The 23,343-nt window shown below is 35.1% G+C and overlaps 1 protein-coding gene across 1 annotated transcript in view; it reads left to right on the plus strand.

Moving 5' to 3' along the window:
* Positions 1-4,035: 4,035 nt before the first annotated feature.
* The window catches only part of LOC121321957 (thrombospondin type-1 domain-containing protein 7B-like), a 126,355-nt gene continuing 107,047 nt past the window's right edge, over positions 4,036-23,343 (plus strand). The window contains exons 1-3 of the mRNA XM_041261345.1: positions 4,036-4,137; positions 4,374-4,524; positions 14,821-14,994. Of these exons, the coding sequence (XP_041117279.1) occupies positions 4,036-4,137; positions 4,374-4,524; positions 14,821-14,994 (427 nt within the window). The remainder of the gene's footprint in view (positions 4,138-4,373; positions 4,525-14,820; positions 14,995-23,343) is intronic.

A 23,343-nucleotide genomic window follows, 5' to 3' on the forward strand; every position in this document is an offset into this window, starting at 1 on the left:
TGCTTACTGCAGGTAATGTTGCTATAAGAGATCTTTGAAATGAACCCATAATTCACTAGGTCTTCTGCCTTTACTGAGTCAATCTCTATTCTTGGGGGAATGTGGATCTGATGGGTACACTCAACTTTCTATCTTCCTGAGGCGTGATTTTATTGAATCATTGCCAGACTGGCACAGCAGATGCTCCGTCCTGTCACGGCAGGATTCTGTCTTTAATTGAACAGTAATGGGCATGACAGCAGGGAAGGTCAGAACGACAAGGGTTCAATGATGCAGCACAGTCGCTGTTTTGATACATGATCTGCGCAATTTTGATTTATGTAACTTTATTGAGATAATGCAATAATCATTAGGTTGCAGCAATATTTGTATGTTACACACTATATTTTATACAAGTCAGCACTTTCATTTTGAGATGCATCTGAATCCTTCATATTTAATAGTTTTGATATTAATTTGCTATTTTTACTATCATCATTTGCAGTACTCAGCAGAGGATAAAAGAAACTGAACAATATGCTGCAGGAAATATTTGTTGTTTGTATATACAATGTAATCTGTGAAATATTTCTTTCTATTATGTCACTTTTGTATATTTAGGATAGGATTATAAAAAAGGTGGTTTGTACAGAATTGATTTAATAAATCTACCTCCTTGTTCACCTCGCTGTGAAATAGATCAGGATAGCAAATGTGAGATGCGAAGTGCTTTTACCCTCTGAAAAAATACATGTTTCCCTTATTCCCAGCTAAGATATAATTTGTGTTGAGTTGTATCTGAATGCTGTGAGGCTGAAGGCTATGAGACAACCTTAAAAAAAGGGCTTGCCTCTTTATACAATATGTAGTCTGGACTGGTCTTGACAAATTCCTTCTTAACTTCAAGTGTCATAAGAAATTCAGTAATATTAAAAGGTTGGCAAAGTTTTTCAATATCGTCCCTGTTAAAAATCTTCCTCTGTGTGAATAAGTACTTTGGTATCTACTAAGGATAGGCATACAAAATACAGGTGTCAATGCCATGAAAAAGTACTTCACAGTGGGGTCAATTCATTTGATCGAAACAATTACTTTTATCATTGATTTCCGAAGTGACACTACAATGTGCACATACATACTTTATTAGAGGCTGCGTATAGCATCAACCCCACCAGGACAAGCCTTACACAGGCTTCTCAGAGACTTCCTCCTTTCCAAAAAACAGCACCACAGTGCTGGTGACTGACTAAAGAAAATACCCACTCGTGCACTACACAACCAGTAAAACTCTCCAATTGTATTTTTTTTGTTTTTTTGGGGGGCCGGGGGCAAATTCAAAGGAAAAAGGAGAATATTGTCACTCCATACATTTTTAAATAGAAATCTAGCAATTTACTTACTTCCAATTCTATTAGTTAAATATGCATTGCATTAAAAAGGGTGTTTCCAACAATTGTGTACATTTCAGGATGATATTACAGAAACATGACCACCTGGGTTTACACTATAAATAGCACTATAACTATTAGCTTTGTTATAAGAACAGTAATATACTTTTATTTTCGACTAATTTGCAACAGTGGGATTTCATGCTATGATCTTAGAAACCACAAGAAAAAAGAGATTGAGTAGCACAGACAGTTGACTTGCTGCTGAGGTTTCAAGGGTTTTATCAGGGTCAGTTATGGAGGTGTATATACTGTTTCTTGATTATAACATAATTAACATAGTGAGAATAAGGGTATACACATATTTCAATGTTTGGAGATTGCCCAGGGAAGTCTGTTGTGAAATGCCTAAAAATTCACTTTTGGTAATCGTGGAAATACATTCATACAGCTCTATGCCATTTCCCAGGTTGACTTCATTAGCATTATTCTTTTTTTTTTTTTTTTTTTTTTTGATAGCAAGTTCTATTGGCTCTTGTGTTATTTGTTTTATTGTGTGATCATCATTTCGAGACACCAGATTTGCAAAGGGATCACAGAAGATCAGGACGTGTATTTTTGTCTCATTAAGAAAAAAGCACAGATAAGTGGCTGTTGTAGCTGGAAAACTGTGACATGCATTACACTATGTGCAATACATTGCAATCAATTTTAACTGTGCAAAAATAAATAAATAAATAAAAACATCTCCAAACATGCCTATTTTAAGCTCTGGAAAGAAAATACAGAGATGATATTGATGATATGAACTGGTGTACAGATGTAGCAGAACTCGAAACTACACTGCTGATGAGTGTGTAGTGTGATAGAAATGTATACAACAGGCACCCACACTCCAGAAGGACAGAGATTAGATCAACAAGTGGCTGTCTGGCCTTGACTGGCAGCTGTGAGGCGAACTAACCTCAAGCAACCCCCCCCCCCCCCCCCACCACTTGGGAGTGAAATGACCATTCCAGTGCTACCTGCGGGCTCTCAGCATGACTATGATGTGAACCAGCAAGATCCCAATCGTATGAATCTCCCCACATGCTGCAAGATCTTTACTCTGTGAACCAGTGTGGCCCCCTGAAATAAGCTCTTCTAATGATCCCTCTGTTATAAAAGTTTGTGCATTTAAAAATTTGAAAAAATACTGGTTTAGGTCTAAGAATTTGTAACAGCTGGTGCATCTTTAGAATGTTTATCATTTACATGGCGTAGCTGTCTTGAATAAACGACGTGACCTCTGGCTCCTAGTGTCTGTACTCCTTCCTGTGAATGCAAACACCCCCCCTATGCACACACTAATAAATACAATAACCTTTAAAAGATGATGCGCAATTCAATTTTTGAAGGCTTGAATTTATACTTTTATGCAACGATTGCAGTAGGCTGGCAAAGGGCAACATTCACATTCACTGAGCCACATAGTTCCCCTCTGTTTGAATTTACACTGCATTAAATAAATAGGTGACATTCAAATCTAATACTGTGTCAGCAGACAGTCCGTTCAATTGATCTTCATTTTCAGAGCTTCAGACTAATACAGAGATTATCCCCACCCCAACTTTTTTGTGGTTTACTGTCTTTAATCAATGAAACAAAAACTTTCAGCCTACAAAGAAAATAAATCTTGACTAAAATACAATACCACCCTATAATAGAGTAGCTGTCATTTTGTTGGATGGCATTTTAGCTCAAGGCAAGGCTTGCACACATATTCTGTTACAGTTGTCATCCATTCAGGGACAATTCCGCCTCTCTAGGGGTTCTTTCCTTGCTCATGGGTCATGTTTGGAGGAGTAACCATAGAAACAGGAGCATGACTAGAGTTTGAAATGTTAAGGCAGCACAGTCAGAGCAAGGATAAAGTAAAATAATAATAATACTAATAATAATAATAATAATAATAATAATAATAATAATAATAATAATAATAATAATAACACTAAATAAACATATGTGGATAAATCGGATACATGGGTTTCACCCATTTAATTTAAATTAAAATCTGGAAAACTAAACACAAAATTGGTAGGGAACTTGCTAGACAGGAAAACTTAAAACAAAACAAACAAAAAAACAATTACTTGCACTGCACAAAAAGTAGACACTTATTGTTTATTAATTATTTAAAGCTACTGTGTTAAACTTTGATCAGTGCTACCACTATATCAATGAAAAAAATTGGGTCTCATCACTCTCCTGGCATCTATTCATATTCTTTGATTGTACACTAAAGGAGAGACATGATAATGCTTACATATTTCTATTAGAAATGCATGTACAATCGATTGCTATATCAATTTTAGCACATACCTGAGCATTTTAAAATGTAGATAAGAAAAAAAGTAGTAATGCATTTGGAACTTAGAACATTTAGCAACCTGATCTTCCATTTCATCCCTGGTTCCACTCTCTTTAAACTGTTCATATGTATAAATGCAATAGGTTTCCATTCACTTGCCACTGCTGTATGTATTCTCTCAGCGCCCCTTTAAATACACACAGAGACAATTAAAGTGGTTCACTCTGGGAGACAGCTGTTTGGATTGTCCGGGCCAGGTGACGGGTAGACTGACAATCTGCCTTATCAATGAACCTCAGCTACCATACCCTGATTAAAATGACCCCTCCCTTCCTGACACTAAGAGGCACCTCGGAGCATTTGCATTCTCAATACTCTCTTATATCACAGCTGAGTCTGCTGTATCAGTGCCAGTTCAAGGTATTTTGTTAATTATAAACTGTTTAACCAGGATAGGCAGTGAGATGGAACATCTTGAATACATTGTAATCTTTCCTTGCTCAGAGGCTGGGTTTAATTAGTGCTCTGCTGTGTTCTTCAGTCCTGTGGACTGGAAACCTAATTCATTTGTATATATTTTTTTATTATTAGAATACCAACGACAATGATTTTATTTTCATTCCCTTTTCCACAATCTTATTTACTCTTTCTCATAGCAATCCAAGCAAGGATGTAGTGAGAGCAGAACACCAGATTTATATTCTTCGTGGGACCAACAGCCAATTAAAATCAAAGATGACAAGGCCTTGTGTCAAGGCGTGACAAGAGCTCTGTCCATGAACCCGACTGGGTTTGGGAGCTTGTTTGGTTTGGCTTTTTTTTTTTTTTTTTTTTTGCCTTTAAATACTTCATGAGACAATTCTGCTTCTGTCATATTTGATGTTTTGTTGCCTGAGATACAAATAGGTAAAGTGAAACAAACAACTGGTCACAAAAGCAGCCAATGACAGATTCAGTTCACAGTGATACATACTTCAGTATAACATAATGATTGGAAGAAGGCCAGCTGCCTTGTGGGTCGATGTTGTCCAATCATCAAATTAGTACAAGTTGCCGAGAGACAAAGGTGAAAACTCCATATGGAATTTCTTTTAAAAAGATAATCACTGAGATCCCCATGTAGAAATAACAATACAATTCTGATATGTAGGAACAGGGTAGATTATTTATCTACTAATAAACATTTATAAGTGTGTTATGAAGATGCCATTAACAAGAAGTAAAAGTGTATTACAACTTCAATTTAACCCTTAGCGGTCCATTTATTCAGCGCCTGTGAGGCGCGTCAGGTCCAAATTATTTTTATACTCGATATTTATTTTTCACATGCTGTTTCAAAGTAATTTTACACTCCAGCCCTGCCCCCTCCCTTTTTCGTTGTATTTATCACATAGATCTTAGTCATACATACTGATAAATCATCTCCTGATCACTCGTTTTCACCAAACTCCTCAATAATGCGATGCAAGTCATTATTTTATTACTATAACATCTCAAAAAGCTTGCCCAAATATCCGTGCTATTCTTTGAGTGCTGGATGCGGAAGCAACTCTCTTGTTTGTTTATGTCTGTGTTATGCCTATGGTGAAGGGACTAGGACCGCAAAGGGTTACTCACTCATTACTAGGTGTTTTGTGTTATGTTATAAAGTACACACACTTTTTTATACATACAAATAGATGCAACACCTTATTGTTTTAGTGTGTATGTGGCAGAACCTCCCTGCCAGAAACACAGTAGTCCCAATGAGCAATTAGCTACCAACTAAATTAAAAACCTGTTGTTAATGCAACTACAATATACTGCTTGATCTTGCACAAATGTATGAGTTCAATATAATATGACTTTACATTTTATCTGCTCGATATTATAGTTATATGTGGCAAAGAGGTTAACAGTGTGCAGTTGCAGGAATGCAGCAGTGATCAATGAACAGACAGATAACGATAATCCAGGTGCAATGTTATTTTTTTTTTGTAAATCCAGTCTGATGACAAAACAGTAGTAAACAATAACAATGAGAACAGGCAATACAGCGGGTTGGTCCCGTAATTATAATAGTCCCGTTCCTAAACACCCACACATAACACAAAACACAAACACAAGTCCACAGTTCGTGCTAAAGAGCTTGTTGTGTAAATACAGTTATTTGTGAAACAAAGTGCAGTGATGTCCGGGTAGGTGCTGGCCTTTGGCAACAGCTCTGGATCGTGTTCAGCCATCTAATAATAACAAACAGTAATTCTTTAGACACGACATAACAAAACAAATAAATCACACACAATTACAATACACGGTCTCCTTCCGGTTCAGCTCTAACCATACAAAGGAACAGATCACTTTGCCCCGCCCCCTTTCTAGATGACTGACTTCCATCTAATCCTGGGAATGAATAGTCTGGCCATCCAGTCCAGGGTACTCTGTTTCCTTTACACAGCGCCCTCACAGGATGGGAGAGGGATAAATCACCAAGAATTATTTTGCCTCTGTCACATTCTGTCATCTTGTTTTTTTTTTTTTTTTGTTTTTTTTTTTAAAATCAGGACTACCAGCCCAGTTGTGAGTGGTAATAGTAAATTGATAGTTTGCAGATATTTTATAAAAAGCACATTGGGAGTGAAGGGTAATAAACTGGATTTATTCTCTGTATCACTGTAAACGTATACATACAGTGCAATATCAAAGTATTGCTCTGCTTAAAAAAAAAAAAACTGTTTCAGAACCTGCTTCAATATCTGATTTATTTTACCAGATGAAAGATAAATCTTCGAGTGTTTAAACAAATGTAATGCAAACTTTGTACCAATAACATTTGCACAGAAATTAAATGCACCGCAGTCTAGATTCCACTTTTTACCAGCATGTTAATTCAATTATATACGCAATTATATACGCATGTGCATATTTTTATATTTCCCTTGTTCAAACAGTTTCATGCATTTCAGATTACCAAACTAAATATCTGCAAATAAAACAGAAAAAAAGATCATTATTTTTACATCAGCAGCAAATTCTGTCATTGCTTAATTAAGTTTTGTCTCTAGAGCTTGTGCATTTTATTCATGAAGTATTTGTTTTGGATCCATTTTTTTGTTTAATTTGTTTCGCAAAAGTGTTTAATTCAGATTGCATGAAAGGAAAATCTTCTGTGTAGGTCTAAAAAAATATTTTAATGTATTTGGGTTAAAAAGCAAGAGCTGAATTCAAGTTAAGTACTGACTGTAATAACTACATTGTCGTGCAGACTTTCTGAACTGTACACCTCCTCTAATACATCATTTGTTTGTTCTCCTGAATACGTGGCCTTTCACATCTTGATTTATCAACATGATAGTGCCAAGAAAAGTCAGCTGTGCTTCAACTGCTTCTAACACATCGTATAAGTGGCTCACCAGAACTTAGGGTTGCCACCTTTTCCACAGACCAAACCCGGACATATTTCTCAGCCACCCTAGCTCTATCAAAACTGCATGCTGTAATACTGTGATATTTCTAGCAATTGAACTTGCAAGCCAGAAAAATAGTAGCTATATCATGGTAGGTTAGAGGCTAATCTTACCTGAGACAAGTAACTGTGGTGAGGAGTAACACTGTAGTAAACCAATGGCACTATTGGTTCTGTGTTGGTAAAAAGAGACAAAAGGAGTCAATGTACTCAAATTTGGTTCAGGTTTTTCAATGTTACTAATGGCTACTGCTAAATATGCAATGTTTATATATTCACGCACGCATATATGTGGTGTAATTACCATTATATATCGTAATTAACCCATATTTTACTGTAAAGGTCATGTATTTAATCACATGCAAATCAAGGTAATGTAAAGCATTATTCAAATGCTGGGGGCACAGTAGAATGTACAGATCAGTGCTAAACAGTACATTTCTAATAAGACAGTGGAAATCCTTAAAGCAACTAATGTACCGTCTAATTGGAAATTTTGGCTGGTATTAAATTTGCAAATTTGCTACCTTGATAGATTTTGACGGTTTTTGAATTGGCATTTTTCACTTAGCACATTCACAAAGAAAAGTCAGTTTTTATATTTTGACTTTTAATTTCAAAAACATTAAAATGCATGTTTACTTAATGAAATGTGTCTGCTAAAACATTATCTAATTTACAGAAAGTAGTTACAGCACTTCAGTGTCACTGCAGCAACTTGGAAAACAACAAAGAAGGCCTTCTAAAAATGAGTTACAATATTTTTCGTTCTTCTATGGCCCTTCAATTAAGATATCAGTAATTGGAAAGGATTACTAACTGCAGTACACTTTAACGATAGGCATTTGCTAACTCTCAGTTTTAAAACTTAGTTATGGCTCATTAACATAACACAGTTTCATGATCACAGTACATGTAGTAATTATAGGACAGTATTGCACGTGTGAAAACTTTAACAATAAAGCCGAAGCAAAAATGCTTTAAATTTAAAACTAGTTAATAGACTAGCAAGCACTGGCAAAATCAGCTTTTTTTAACGGTGCAAGTCATTTATTTTAACATTGTTTAGGGACTTGGTGTTACCTGCGTGGTGGATAGTAATATCAACACATATTGACAGTAACAATCCAAAGCCAATCTACACCATTGTTACAGGTTTTCTGGCATAAACAATTTTGAATGCTACTTAATTAACCCCTTGTAAAATAAATAAATAAAAATAACACAAAACTGCTTAACCTGAAAAAGAACAATCCTACAGGTACCACAGTAGCAGGTTTACACAACCTCAGAGTTTCTGATCATATCATAAATTCCAGATTCCCTAAATCCTTTGATGGAAAAGTCTGGTCTGCTTTTAATTTTTTTAAGCAACGTGGCTTTATCACTCACTGCCATTCTCATATTCACTTTGACATCTGACACATTCTTTCCCTTGTCCAACGCACACTTCTTTAACCTCTGCTGCATATGTGTATATGCAAAATGTATAAACAGGTGTAGAGATTGATAATGTGGTGTAGAAATTTGTGGTTTGAGTTAAATTTGCAAAAAAAATATTTGCAAAAACATATTCATAAAACAAGTGTATATGGTTTCACTGTAATATTAATTACATTGTAATTACATGTGAAGATTTTCATTTACAATATAATTACTTTGTCTAACATAGTTTGTATTGACACTGTAACAACATTTAATGCACCTTTAAACCACAATTAATGCAACTTAAAATAACGTTTCTATTTTCACTAATACTGTTTGTGCTTTTTCCTTATCTTCACAAATCAATGACAAAAGTGGGCGACTGTTGATCCTGTATATAAATGTGTATTCAAAGAAGGACAATGCTTCTTTCGGCTCTAAGCCATTTGATCCAATGATCCCTTTAAAACTAAAGATAAAGATAAATTAAATAAAAGTAATTTGAGACACTACAGTTGAAAAGCAAATCGTGTACACATCTTTAAAATTATACTGGAAGAAGTTTTGAGATCACTGATGTGTAATATTAAAAGTCAATTGAATTTGAAACTGGAAAGCAGTGGTTACAGGGCAGGTGAGAGGTTGTACAGGGTTAATAGAACAGGTGATTGGATTGGTTGTAGTCTCATGGTAGGCTTCAAAGTGAAGGGAGAAATGAAGTGCAGAATGGTGGAATGGCTGGTGTTACAAAACTTTGACTAAATGATGTTTGGAATAGTTTTTGAGAAAATGTACTGCTAGATAATACTAAATTGGCACACTAATCCCTGGATAGTGTTATTTAGCTCCAGAAAGGCTAGACCTGATATTTTCCTGCCAGTTCCACTGGCTCAAATTCATGATGGTTTATATGCAGAACGACTTAATCTGTACAATGTTTCCTGCTGCTCAAAATGCTTCAAATGTTACAGATGTCCTAATGTAGTGCGTACTTATTTTTGTCACTATTTTACAATTCTAAATTAAATGTTTTTTTTCTAGTATTATTATTAACTAAAGCCACGCAAATGTTCAGAAAAGTAAGTTCATGAATTAAAAATAGGGTCAATTTAGAGTCCAACATATATCTTTTCTTTCAATCTTCTACAACACTTTTGAAGAGCTAACCTTAAATATGTTATAATACCTTAATCCTGTCACACTATAGAAGCCTTTGAAAGAAGTATTGACTTTGTTCTTTTCCTTCACTGAATAAGTTCTCTCTGTTTTCACAGCTTCAGTAGTTTTGGGACAGACCCTGGAGGAATGGATTCTTGACCTAGCAATTGCCACAGGTTTATCTCTGGCTGCTGTCGGGGATGATTTAACAGGCACATCTTTCAAGCCATGATCTTCCAGGGGGAAGTCACAGAGGATTAGCTGCTGGATGATGCGTCTGGAGGAAAACAAGTCTGTGCTGAGCAACAAAGAGTGTCAGATATCTTATCAGAAGGGTTGCTGTGTGGGAGTGACAATTTGTACATTTTCCAGTTTGTACAAGTGATGACTGTCTGACTTCCAATTCAGGTAAGATTAAAAAAGAAGCCACTTTAGTGACCACCAACGCCAATGAAACATCCATACTCACATGATTTTCTCTTGAATAAGGAACCAAAGTTCCCTAGTTGCAACTAAAACTGTCTGTCTGTTGGATGTTGGACATTGGCATTTTGTTCAGATTTTTAGTAAGAAACAATCCATTGGCCTCCGAATAGCCAATATGGCAACCAGTTACCTGATATCTATTTAGATGTGAATGGCCAACTAATTGGTTCCTATTGAATAAACAAGTGGCAAGCAGGTAGACTGTTATTTGGCCATGTAAATTTGAATAGCCAACTAGCCGTCATTTAGAAGTCGAATGCATAAGGCCTTTTTTTATTGTAAATCCAAATCCAAACATAATTTATAGAATCCAACTGTCTTAAATAGTATTGCAATACAGCTTATATCAACAGAAATGTTGGATCTCAAAGCGTTCTATAGCTGGAGGCACATGATGGATTCTGCCAAGTGTATGTGCCTGGAAAATACTTGAATGCCAATGCACATGGTGTCACTTAAGGTTCATGTTGAACCATAGAATAGAACCATAGAATAATGATTAAGCATCAAGCTGAAAGCCAGGGAACAGACAGATAAAATGGTATTTAAAGCTATATATGCTTTGAAGGGCCGGTGTCTAAGGATCTCATTTTAATGATGCTCTTACTAAATATATTTCAGCTTCTGGGTATAGTTAATTGTCTTGTGAGTGCTACTGCATTAGGACGCTAGCTTGTTGGCATTTATATTCCACTGTAATAGAGTGGCCGGGTGTCTAAATGTAGTCAGGAGGCAGATAAGGAGATTCAGGACTTAAGGACTGTAGGTTTATTTTAGAAATCAAAAAGTAACAACAAAACACAACTCATCGAGCCAGAATAAAAAGGTTAAACAAAAACAAATCATGAACACAAAAATCTCTCAGCCAAGACTGACACTATCACGGTAAACTTCTTTCTGGAAGCAAATTACAATGTCTATACCTATCAGTGCATGCCTTTACAGAGTTTGAAAAATATCATAAGGACACCAATATAATTACCCTGAAAAAATCCAAGCAGATCACAACATTAGTAGCAATACCTAATATAATGTATTTCGGACAAGTATTGTGTTTGGACCTATACTGCATTGGAATATTGTGGTTCATGCCATTGTGACACTATTGATACTATAATGTATGTTAAAAATGCTACCTATGTGGTAGTACAATTCAACTAATGGCACATACCACTGCACTATACCAATGAACTATGTTATTATCATTTTGGTCCATCACATTGTCATTGGAGATCATTTGATCAGGGTGCTTACCCTCCTGACAACTTTCTGTACATTCTCCTCCCGCCTTTGATAAAGCTTTGACAAAGTTAATGCATTGTCTGAAGGCCTTGTGGGTTGTTCTCTTTGTCTCTGACACCTTTGACAGTTTTCTCAGCACCTGGTCACACTTGATTGTGATCTGCTCCAAGCAAGGTCATGACATATCCGGCTTCATCCATGACCGGCTTGCAACTCTCTACACACCCATGCATACTGACATGCCACACCTCCAGTGTAATCAAATCCTTCCATCTTTAAGATTCCACAACCTACTGCCTGACCTTTGGCCTGTGTGCCGCCCCAGTCACCTCCCTGTGCTGCATACTGATGACAGTCCCTCTTTTTACCTGTGGTGCTGGAAATGTCACAAACCTTTCTATTCAAATTGAATACTGGTTAATCATTCCAGTACTGAGATGCAGTAAAGGAAAATAACATTTGACCTGACTATATTATCGTTCAAGAAATTCCCATTTAAATTTTCAGAATGCTATTTAAATTAGATTTACAAACCTCTGAGGTTGCAACATTGTTTTATAAAGTGGAAATACCACAGAACCTCAGAAATAAGACAGATAAATGATATTCAGATTAACTATTTGGCATTTTGTAGAAGGGGGAAGAAAAAGTTAGATCAGCATGATGTAATAATTGTGAATCCAAGACTACATAATCAGTTATCATTTAGTTATTACTGCATATATTTACATAAGAAAGGTATCACAAGGCCATTGCAGACATACATTCAGAAAAAGAAATGTATTGTACTTCACAAACATTCAGATATGTCATATATCACTGCTGTCATTAAAATAGCGTTTTACATTTTGATGGCGACCTCCGTATTTTTAGATACGTATTGTTGTGGAGTGTTTTATGCCTTAAAAAATGCATGACTTTTCATGGTCCATCTCTATAGTTCAGAGATTATCAAATGGCTTTTTTTGACAATGCTGCTGTTCATGTATCTAGCTTACTGTCAAATCTGTACACCTCATTTGTCTAATGTTAACTATTATTATATTTTAGCTGTTTGATTTGAAAGAATCAAAAGCAGGTAAAAAAAGTTATTTTGAAATCAGGTCATCAGTCTGCTGGTATCCATAGAAACATAGATAAGAGTTATAGTTAAAAGTTAATCACAGGGTGCAATGCATAGAAGAGATTAGAAACCTAGCTGGTATTGATGTAGGGACGATAAGCGTAATAAACAAATACAGTACTGTAATAGGATAGACCAAGGGTCTTCAATACCTTTGTGGGTATTTCTAGGGGTAAGCTAAGAAAAATAATGATCTTGAATTGATTTATTAACTGTTTTATATTATCTCTAAGTCACTGTACATACATATTTAATTTTTGTTTAGCTGACCAAAGTTTACAGTCTGACTGTAGTTTCCTCCACCTGTATTAATGCATGATTTCAATTGAGCAGGTTTCATTAGGCACAGCTGCATTTTCAGGTAACAGCAATAGCGGCTGCTTGAATTGTTTTCGGTGTTTGATAGAGTACTTTCAGATTATCCTATGTATCCCTTCTCGAATGAATACATTTCTCACTGATGTTTGTTTGCAGTTAGGATTTCCATGTGTGGGCCATGAAGATAAACCCATACCCAAGTGCGTTGTTTATTTGGAGGAGTTCTCCAATGATTGCATAAAACCGTCATTGTCAAAAAGGCACTTGGAAACAAAGTATATAAGCACAGTCGTAACACCTGCTGATGGCTGCCAAATAGCAAGCCAGAAGGAGGTTTTTACACGTACCATGAAAGTCACTAAAAGTGCTCTCAAAGTCTTGTATCTCATATCACTCCAAATTGCAACATGCAAGAAAGCACATATAATCAGTGAATCCCTGCTACAGTGGACATTTGTGGAGTAATGTTTGGCAGTGAGCAAGCAAATCAAGTTAAAAAGATACCGCTTTTGGATAACACTGTTTCTGATGAGGTTAACGTGTTTGACATGGTAGGCATTTAAAATTATAATTATAATGGTAATGTGGTAAATTAACAGTGCCAACTATTATTTATTATTTAATAAATAATATTATAATACGTTTCTGTGCATTCAAAGACTTGTAATTAAAAGTTTTAGGAATTACTATTTGCTATTCTGTCCGAAGCCAGAAGTTTGTCTGTCCCAAAAAAAAAAAAAAAACTTTTATTGAAAGTGTGGTACCATTCAGTAGAACAACGAAACTTGTAGGGTACTTGAGCTGAAAGCTTCTGACAGAAGGATACAGTTTAAAAAAAAAAAAACTTGAAAACCACTATGAATGACTAAACACAGGGCACTCCTATGGTTAAAAGGATTGGGAATAAATATCTTCATGGCTCTGTCTGCCAACCGATATAGTCCTTTGGGAGTAGTGTGAATACTTGCACTTCATGACACGTGAGCAGATGGAAAGGTGCCATGTAAAACACTTGAGTTGTTGTATTGGCATAATCAAACCTTAATGAAGGGGATCACTGTTTGTAGGGGGAGAAGCAGATGCTATATCACTTGATATGTATTTGCATAACATAATGTCATCTAAATGTGCACCTTAAACCATAGCAAGGCTATTCACTGATGGCATCTTTGCGTGACTTCATTAGAATATTACAGTCATACCTAGATTAATGCTAACAAACCCTTACATGACAAGTGCTAACAATCATAGGAGAAGGTGAGAAAGCATGAAGTCTTTTGGGGTGACTCACTTCTGCCCTGCAGTCTTGTGTGTCATTCATAAAGTAGAACTCCTTAATATGGATCTGTTTGTCTATTTGTATGCTTTGGGCAAATCTTATGGGACTGTATTCAGGATGTCAGCAATTCTGAACAGGTGTACTAATTTACCTTTATTTGACAAACATGTACTGTCAAAACACAAGCTTTACTGCATAGGCCCCATCATCAGGTTCTACATTTTTCTTCCATTTATTTTCTTATTATGTACTGTTTCAAATACTGCAATTTACAAATACACATATTTGTAAAGCTATTCTTTTTTTTTAATGCCAGTCAGAGAATGTGTGCTGCTTGGTGTGATGGTGTATATTAACTTGTTTCTTCTAACCTCAATATAATTTGTTTCTATGCTGACATTATTGCCTGATATTGGTAACATTTTAACTTCATGTTTGTATTTGTTGTTTCAACACTGAATGCATTTTGATGAGCTTCCATTGATTTCACTATTCCTTCTCCTTTTATTTTTGCCTGTTTTCTTTTCAGCTCCACTTCATCTAACACATTATTTTTCCATTATTCATTCAGTGATAAACAGACCCTTAAAAAACTTCTAATAACTTGTTATTGTCTTGGTATTTTAGGGATAAGAAAGGATAGAGACCCAATTGTCTGGACTATGATTCTACGTGATGAGTATGGCCTAGCTGCCGGGACATGGCAGAGTCAGGGTTATCTACTTCTGTTTATGTCTCTTCTGGCAGTACACACCCAGGCAGATTTGGAGGCCCCAAATGATAAACACACCTGGAAAACAGGTAAGCTTGATTTTTTCTACCTGACAAAAATAAGTGTGGGATAACTACTCATGAAGACTATTAAATACTGTACAAAATGTGCTCTGTTGAAATACAGAATATTGAAAGTGTCAAAATATGGGGATATTTGGAGGAATCTTTCCATTGTATTAAATAAAAGCATTGTCCTTAAATTTGTTATAATGTATAATATCATATTAATATATTATTTTAACAATTTTCATCAGTTCTAGCTAAATATAAGATCTATTCAGTATGTTTTTTGTGTGTGTTTTTTTTTTAATAATTTGATATTCAGCTGTTCTCTACAGTGTCAGTGGTTTCTTTAACAATGGTCATGGTTTCATGAATATCAAACATTTTCCACATTATCTGTTTACTACTAGTATTTTGTGATATTACTGCCTCCTGTATAACATTGGAGAGAGTCTAACACAGAAAGTAACAGAAGGCAGATGTACATTGTGGTATAAAGTAAAAACAAAACAAACTAAAAAAAAACAAAAACTAAAATAATCAAGCAAAAAACAAAATGATCTGCTACACAGCAAAAATGTGAATAGTGATGGTGTTACTGATGCTATTTAAACGTGGGTGTCAAAGACCTTCTTATTAAAATGCTTTTAAAATAAAACACCAGGACCACTATTCATAACTACCAACAACAAAACAATACAGACATATCGGAAAGACACTGGAGGAAAACAACTCAAGTTTAAGTTAAAATTATCATCAGATGGATCCTGAATGCCACTCTAAAAACAGCAAATTCAAATAGCTTGCTGTTATCTTTAGAAATCAATCTTTGAAAGTTATACACTCACATTAAAAAAATAAATTCAAGGTTTGGGCATCTAAAAAAGATTGTGAAAGTGTATACAGTTATGACTATAAGTAGAAGCATTTCTTGGTGGCTTTTCCATCTGGGTTAGAAATATTGTGGTGTGTGGAAAAAGTAATCACATACAGTATAATGATACAGTGTAATCCGCCTACACATTTCGAAAGCTATATAATGACTTGCTGTTGTGCCTTCTAGTAGATTTATTTCCTTTGCTGGTGCATTGTAAAAAAAAGGTAACATTTCTTATCACTGGTATTTTTAGAAAACAAGGAGATAATTGGATGTGTCCCTGTAATCCGCAAACACCATGTCACACTCTAGGGTGTAACATGTATTACATGTTTTATAATACACAGTTTTGAATAATAAAAACAATAAACAGTTAACCTACTTCACATGTTTTTAAAAGCGCGCTGGAATCTGTGATGGTACAACCCAGATACAGTATTACACTATGCTGTGTTCACATTTCAGATATTGCATTTAAAATCCAGCTGGGGTGCTGTAAACAAAAACAAAAAAAAAAAAAACAGACATATGACCTGAGGAGAAGTCATGCCATTGAAGAGCAATGCGTGTAGCAGACAACTGCTTAGATATAGCACAGAGAGATGACATGATACCAGACGGCTGCAAAAAAAATGGAAGGAATTGACAGATAAAAGACTTGCTAGTGTTTTTCATCTGATAGATACATTAAATATGACTGTTGTGGATATAAGTTTTGTAGGACCTGTGCCTAGTATTCTGATAATTCAGAGATATAGATCCTACAGTTCAGACACCAAGACAAATGTTACTAAGTTTTTTGTTTGTTTGTTTCTTTTTTGTTTGTAAGTATTACATTAGTTAATTTTTCATTTTAGGGGCGCCAAGTGTAAAAAACAAACAAACAAACAAAAAAATCACAAATATTTACCAGTTTTTTGGGGTTTTTTTTGTTTCCAGATTAAACTTAAATCACATAATTTTGTCTAGATTTAACAAGAAAAGTCATTTTTCAGATATAATTAATGCATATTGAAAATGAATATCACAAATTCAACATTTAAAATCAATATGACAATTAAATCTGGAACAAAATGCTAAAGTCTTTAAATCTTTTTTTTAGTTTGTTTTACACTTGGCGAGTCAATACTTAGTTGATACATTAAATCTGGGAATCTAACAAATAAATCAGTGAAACAAATCTTTATTTTACACTTTGCATCCAACATTTAGCTAACAGATAAATCCAAAATACATGATCTTTTAGCATTTTAAAGTGAGTTCAATATTTGTTGTTTGCAAATAAATCTGAAAAAATAAAACAGGTTTTTGCAAAATAAATATATATTTGGCAGCTAAATCTGAAGCTAACATGCAAAGGAGCCCCTAAAATGCATAGTTCATGCAGTTAACAGTGTCTAGAATTTTTTTCAGTTAGTAGGCTAATGTGCATGCACTTACGCCAAAATAAAATCTATTGGAATGTTCTGAAATCTGGAGTTTTGATTGGCTGAGAATGTCTTTATGATTGTGTGACAGGGTACTCCCCACCCTTGTGCATGTTTTGTATTATTTTGTATTTGCTGTATTATTATTTTTATTATGTATTATGTTTGGCAGGACGAGCAAGGTGCCGGACGCCATTATTTGTTATTTGCAAAATGTGACTGAGGGGTTAATAGGATAATTGATAGCCAGTTAATCCCTCGGACACCACTATAAGAACCTGCAGCTTTGGCTGCGCGCAGTTGAGAGTTCAGGAGTGGAGAACGAGAGTCAGAGGGAGGACGTAAAACAATAACTATAAACAAAACAATTGCTACTTGTGGGGGAACAACCAGCATGTTACTTGTTATTATTATTGTTTATTTGTTTGTTTTGGTTTTGCCCACATGCTCTTTTGTTTTGTGAGAGTCTTTTGGTTTTTTTAAACTTTTTATTTATTAGTAAACATACCGCGGTCTGCTGTTGTGTCTTTTCCTTTCCTGGCCTGACGTCACCACCAAAGCCGTCCTACTCACATATTGTAATTACACATTCAGCTAACTGGAAACATTTGCAACTACACAACCATTATATATATATATATATATATATATATATATATATATATATATATATATATATATAATATATAATATTGCATTGTCTTTTTTGTAGCAGACTGAGTGTGATTATATGCTGCTTTTGGTGCTACCTGGAACCCTTTTGTAAATTCGGCTTCACGGCTCAATGAGTTTTCATTCTCGTTATACAATACAACATTGAATTGAATAGAATGTAACATCCCTGAGTCATAAAGTCAGTTTCCATACCCTTAACTTTTAATTGGCTTTGCTTTTAATCCTCAATGTTGTCCAACAAAGGTTGAATTGGGGAGGACTCCAATACCACAGATCAATACTCCACAGTACTGTAAATTTAAATTATATTTAGAATGGGTACTGAAGCTTTTTAATGGTGTGAAAATTTTGATGCCACTTACAATACCTATACATTTATGATTAATCTAGTTCTGACTAATTGTAATTGATCTTTCCTTCCAAGTCATCCAAGTCAAATGTTGTGTTGTGTACATACATAGGATCAATTTTTTTTCCTGCTGACTGAACAAATAGATGAGTTGGGAAAAAGATGTCATTGAATTTCATAGAAGTCATTGAATTTCCACTCATTCCATTTTTTTTTTAGCAGCTTGGTGTTTATCATAGAAGGCCAGAGAGACTTTGTTCAAAGAGGACCCCTTCCCTCGCAAATCGCTTGTGTGTCTTACTCCAAAAAATCACTTTTTAGATTAAAACTTAATAAAAACTTTCCTTTCACACACTAAAGCCCCACTCCCTGTGCGATTAGCACTTTCATTTCTTTCGCAGCAGTCTGGTAATTATTGTAGCTCCAGATGCTGCCAGAGTGATAAAGAGATTGATTAATTTCACTTGAAAGGGCATATATTCAAAGAGAATCTAATCGGAACACCAGGGGTGAGGATTTGACATCCTCACAGCGCAAAGAAGGCTTAAGTGAGTTGAAGCCTAACTGCCAGTGATAAACCACTTATAAAACTAAATTCAACCAGTTTGGGAGGCAACTGGCCATCTCAGAAATGTTATTCCTATTTCTGACATCCTACTTCTCTTAATGCAAATTAAGCCCAGAAAAAAAAAAAAAAACATATTTTGCACTCTGGATATGAAAGAACAGGACACTAGAAAAAAAAAAAAATCCGTTAAAGTCAGGAACTTTCTTGGTAGAAAAGCTTCAGTGGGTCAAATTGTGAAAGAAAATCATGAAAAAGACTAATAGTTTTTGTAAAATCCAGGAACCCATTAAAAATAAATAAAATGTGTCTAAAGGCAAAAAAAGAAGAAGCTGTTTTTTGTTTTTATTTTATATTTGGATAAGAAAGAAAACATTTTTACAGACCAGGGTCTCTTTTATCGAAAGCTGCACCTGCACTAACCTGAGCGTGTGAAATGGACGTATCGTCACACTCTCGTGCTGTTAATAACATTCTGAACTACACAAAAGTCAGGTTCAGTTTCTGTTGATGTTTCTGGTTTTGGTGGTTTATCTTTTTTGTTGTAGAAAAACTCCAAACGTAGCTGTCTTTTTGCCATTTTAAAAGGGCTACAGCAAATTCACTCTGTAGCACATATGTTCACTGACTGAAAAAGTGAAAGTCTCACATAAGAACAAATATAACAGTGAAGGGTCTTAGGCACACTTTGGTTATGTTATTAAGGTTTGAAAGTTTGAAATAAACTGCGCACTTACATATTCTCTATCAACTTATGAAAAACATACAAATATATATTTTAAATAATCAACCCTGGCAGCAGTGGCGTAGGCACGATTTTTTCAGGAGGGGATGGAAATGGTAACTTTTTTAAGGTGAGTAATCACAGTGGTGCAATTGGCAACCTGATTTCTTATTCGTGCATTGATGTTTTATTTTCGAAAAATAAGAGAAGATCCAATAACCAAATACACTGTTGTGCAAAATAGTTAAAAAAAAAAAAAAGATTCAGTTTAGAACACTTTAGATTAAAAACAAAAAAGGAAATATAAAGCAAAGGACTTGAACTTTTAACATGTGCATCAGATTTAATTTTCACATTATGATAATAAATAACTAACTATATATAATTTAATTCATACTTATGCTTGTTCATTATTGTTAACTAACATTTTGTGTTCAAACCAAAGCAAACCATTTCATTTAATCTCACAAATCCTGACTAATTTAATTACCGTTTCATTGGCGCAGGACTGGTAATGGTAGCTGCTAGCTTGTTGTCTTCAGACAGTTCATCAACAGTTTTCTGTCATTTGGACAAATTAGGGCGACCAAAACAAACAGCTAATTTTTAAATTATTTTTTCTTTTCCCCTACCGCTGTCACGCCATACTTCACATCTCTCACTCAGTGTTACGTCACGTTGCACGTCCATTTGGACTGTAAAGGGGAAAACCTGTGTGCATTGTCCAATCAGAAGAGTTCAATGTTGAACCTCTCACGAATGATGGTAAATAGCCCAATCACAAACAGAAATTTGAAACGCGCGCTTTGGCAGACAGTAAGCATGTCATTGGTCAGTTGTGAGTGACAGTTCATGTGTATACTAATTGAAAGCAGTACTGATTGAAACATATTGAGGCCAGCAAAATAAAATCTTTCAGCACTTTTTTTCCTTGAAATGCAGTGGCTATATATATATATATATATATATATATATATATATATATATATATATATATATGTTATGATATATTACTAAACACTCTATCAGCAGTTCCCCTGCAATACAAGCAATTATATGTAGCTCTTGGAAATTAACATAAATGTATGTGAGCTTAGATAAAGATGCCATCAAATATAATTGAAAGGATTTGCCTTGGTTTAAAAAACAAACAAACAAAAAACATTGTTATACAAGTACTATAGTTTCACACTTACTTTTTTATAGAGACAGATGTGTTCTCCAAGTCGTTGATCTCTTGTTCCCATATTCCAAATGTATTTTACTGGAGCTATATTAAAAATGCATCATAACGGTAAAAGTTGTCAACACTTGCTCAATTTCATTACTCTCAATGATGCATTTGCCCTTGATTGATTCTGTGTTAGCTTACAGAGCTCTCAGAGTGATTTAATTATTATGCAGCATATGGACTCAAATCAGATTAGAAGTTTATTGATGCTATGAACCCAGTAGTGTGGTGAACAGATGCAGAGGATATGACGATTCTAACATATGATACACCACAAGTGGCTTGTCTAAAGTAGCCAGGTTGTTCCTTTTGCCCAAGGGAAGGAGCTTGAAAGGTCCCAAGCACACTGTTTCAACTAAAGATAAATAATCCATAATGATCAGATTGCACTTTCCAGAATGGGTCTTCATTTGTCAGCTCTGCAGCATTGGGCACATTCCAAAAACACTCCAGCAAAGTGACGTTTGTTTTAAGATTTTGTGAACCCTTCATTTATGGTTATGTTTTTAAGTGACACAGTTAAGTACAGGTTTACCCCTGAGTTATGACTCTACCACCTCAAATTGGATGAGTTCTGCACATTAGAACAGATTCTTATTTTTTAAATCTGTGATATCTATAAATCTGCTGTGACATCTTAACAGGCTGGCGTGCAACTGTGATGATGGTGTTAAGAGGTGGCAAATTCACATTCAAAGACTTCCAGTCACGATTCAGCCTAAAGGTGGGATTTGTTTGTTGTAGTTAATTGCACACAGAAGGTGGTCGCTCTCCTTGGACTGATATTTTATTTATTTTTTTCTGAATAGAAAAAAATACCTACAGGCACACTTTGGTTCACAATGCAGCAGACATGCTTTCATGACAACTTGTGTTTTTCTTTTAGTTCATTTTTTTTTATTAGTTGAAGACCAGCGTGTACATGGTTAATTAACAATAGCCACACATATTTGATAAAAATCATCATTTAAGGTGACAATGTTTAGTGAATGTTTGTGACACTGGTTGACAAATATCATAACTAGATGAGATATTTTCAAAATATATTTTATAAATCCTAGGTACAATAATTTAAAGCTTTGAATAATCACACAGAAAAGTGAGCAACGTATGCAGGCTAAAGATTTAGTAGAGCTCTTTTTTTGTTTTGCAATGGTGAGCTAATTGTACTGCGGCAGTGCCTTGAAGGGGTTTGATGCAGACAGAAAATCTTAAACATTTATTTTTCTTCACTCTTTATTGGCCTTTGTTGATATTAATTGGGTCACAATTCTATATGCATGAAGCAGCAGAACAAAATACCTCTTTACCACGTGACAGCTATTTCTATTTTTAATTTGCCATGTAAAATCTTCTGGTAAATGTGCATGACTTTTTAATAAATTCCCTCAGGATCCTCTTGGGATTGATTTTATAAAGTCTCACTGCAGAGTACATATAAATTAAATGTGAGAACTTCCAGCAGAAAGAACTGGCTTCGAGGCAGTGGTTCCTAAAGATGAGGAATCAATAAGAGTTTCATTAAGGAAGTAAGGATCATCTAAATTTAGCAAGCGGTGGTTCAAGCAGGGAGCTCACTTTTTAAGCTGGTTTAAAATCGTAAGCATCAAGCATATTAGGCACCCTGAACATTTGTCAGTCAAATGGCTAGTATCTCATTCACCATTTGATAAACATGTCCAATGATCAGCTATAAGGGCTTTATATATTACCTCAATCCATTCGTCCCCGTTGTCCATCAGAGTTTGCCTCCTCCTCCCCAGCCACCACCTGTTTTTTGGCTTTATCTAAGGGGGAAGCCACAATTATGGAATGGGATACCTCAAAGGCCTAAGATGTAATGTAAATATGTATTTGTTGTCCTAACTGAAACCCTTTGTTGTTCATCAGGTAAGCTGCAAGTCTGCTTAATAAGAACTAAGAGGAATACATCAACCTAAAATGTTCTTACTTTTCATTGAAGGGTTGCATTGATTAATATGACTGCAATTATACACACAAAACACAAACTGAAGGTGTGTCCTAATTCATACCCTGCATTCATCCTCTCTCCTGCCACGATTTGTCAGTATTCTGTTAGTGAGTGCATGAAATTTCAAGTTTATTCATTAGCTTTTTGTAATTGGTTCCATTTATAAACTCAGCATGACGTATGAATTAATGCAAATCTGAATGCTAAGGAACAGTCATTACCCAAACCTCTCCTAAGTATACTAACAAGTAGCCTGCCTAATTGCTTCTGCTAGGACTAAGTGGATGAAATTTGATGCAGCAATGAAAGGTGCAGCATGAAAAATGTTAATGCAATAACCTGTCCTAGAGCTACATTCTCAGGCATGGGGATGAAAGACCATAACTTACCTTTTTTTTTTTTGCATACTGCTGCTAATGTCTTTGCATCTTTTGTAACCCCCCCATGCCTAAAGCCTTAATGAAGCAATTGTGGCATTAACAGCTGGAAAAGAATACAATGAATAATAAACCTGCCTGAAGTTGCCAGCAATGCTAAGAAAGGCAACCGGGGC

The sequence above is a fragment of the Polyodon spathula genome, chromosome 10 (assembly GCF_017654505.1).
Source record: "Polyodon spathula isolate WHYD16114869_AA chromosome 10, ASM1765450v1, whole genome shotgun sequence".
In the NCBI taxonomy this organism is placed as follows: domain Eukaryota; kingdom Metazoa; phylum Chordata; class Actinopteri; order Acipenseriformes; family Polyodontidae; genus Polyodon; species Polyodon spathula.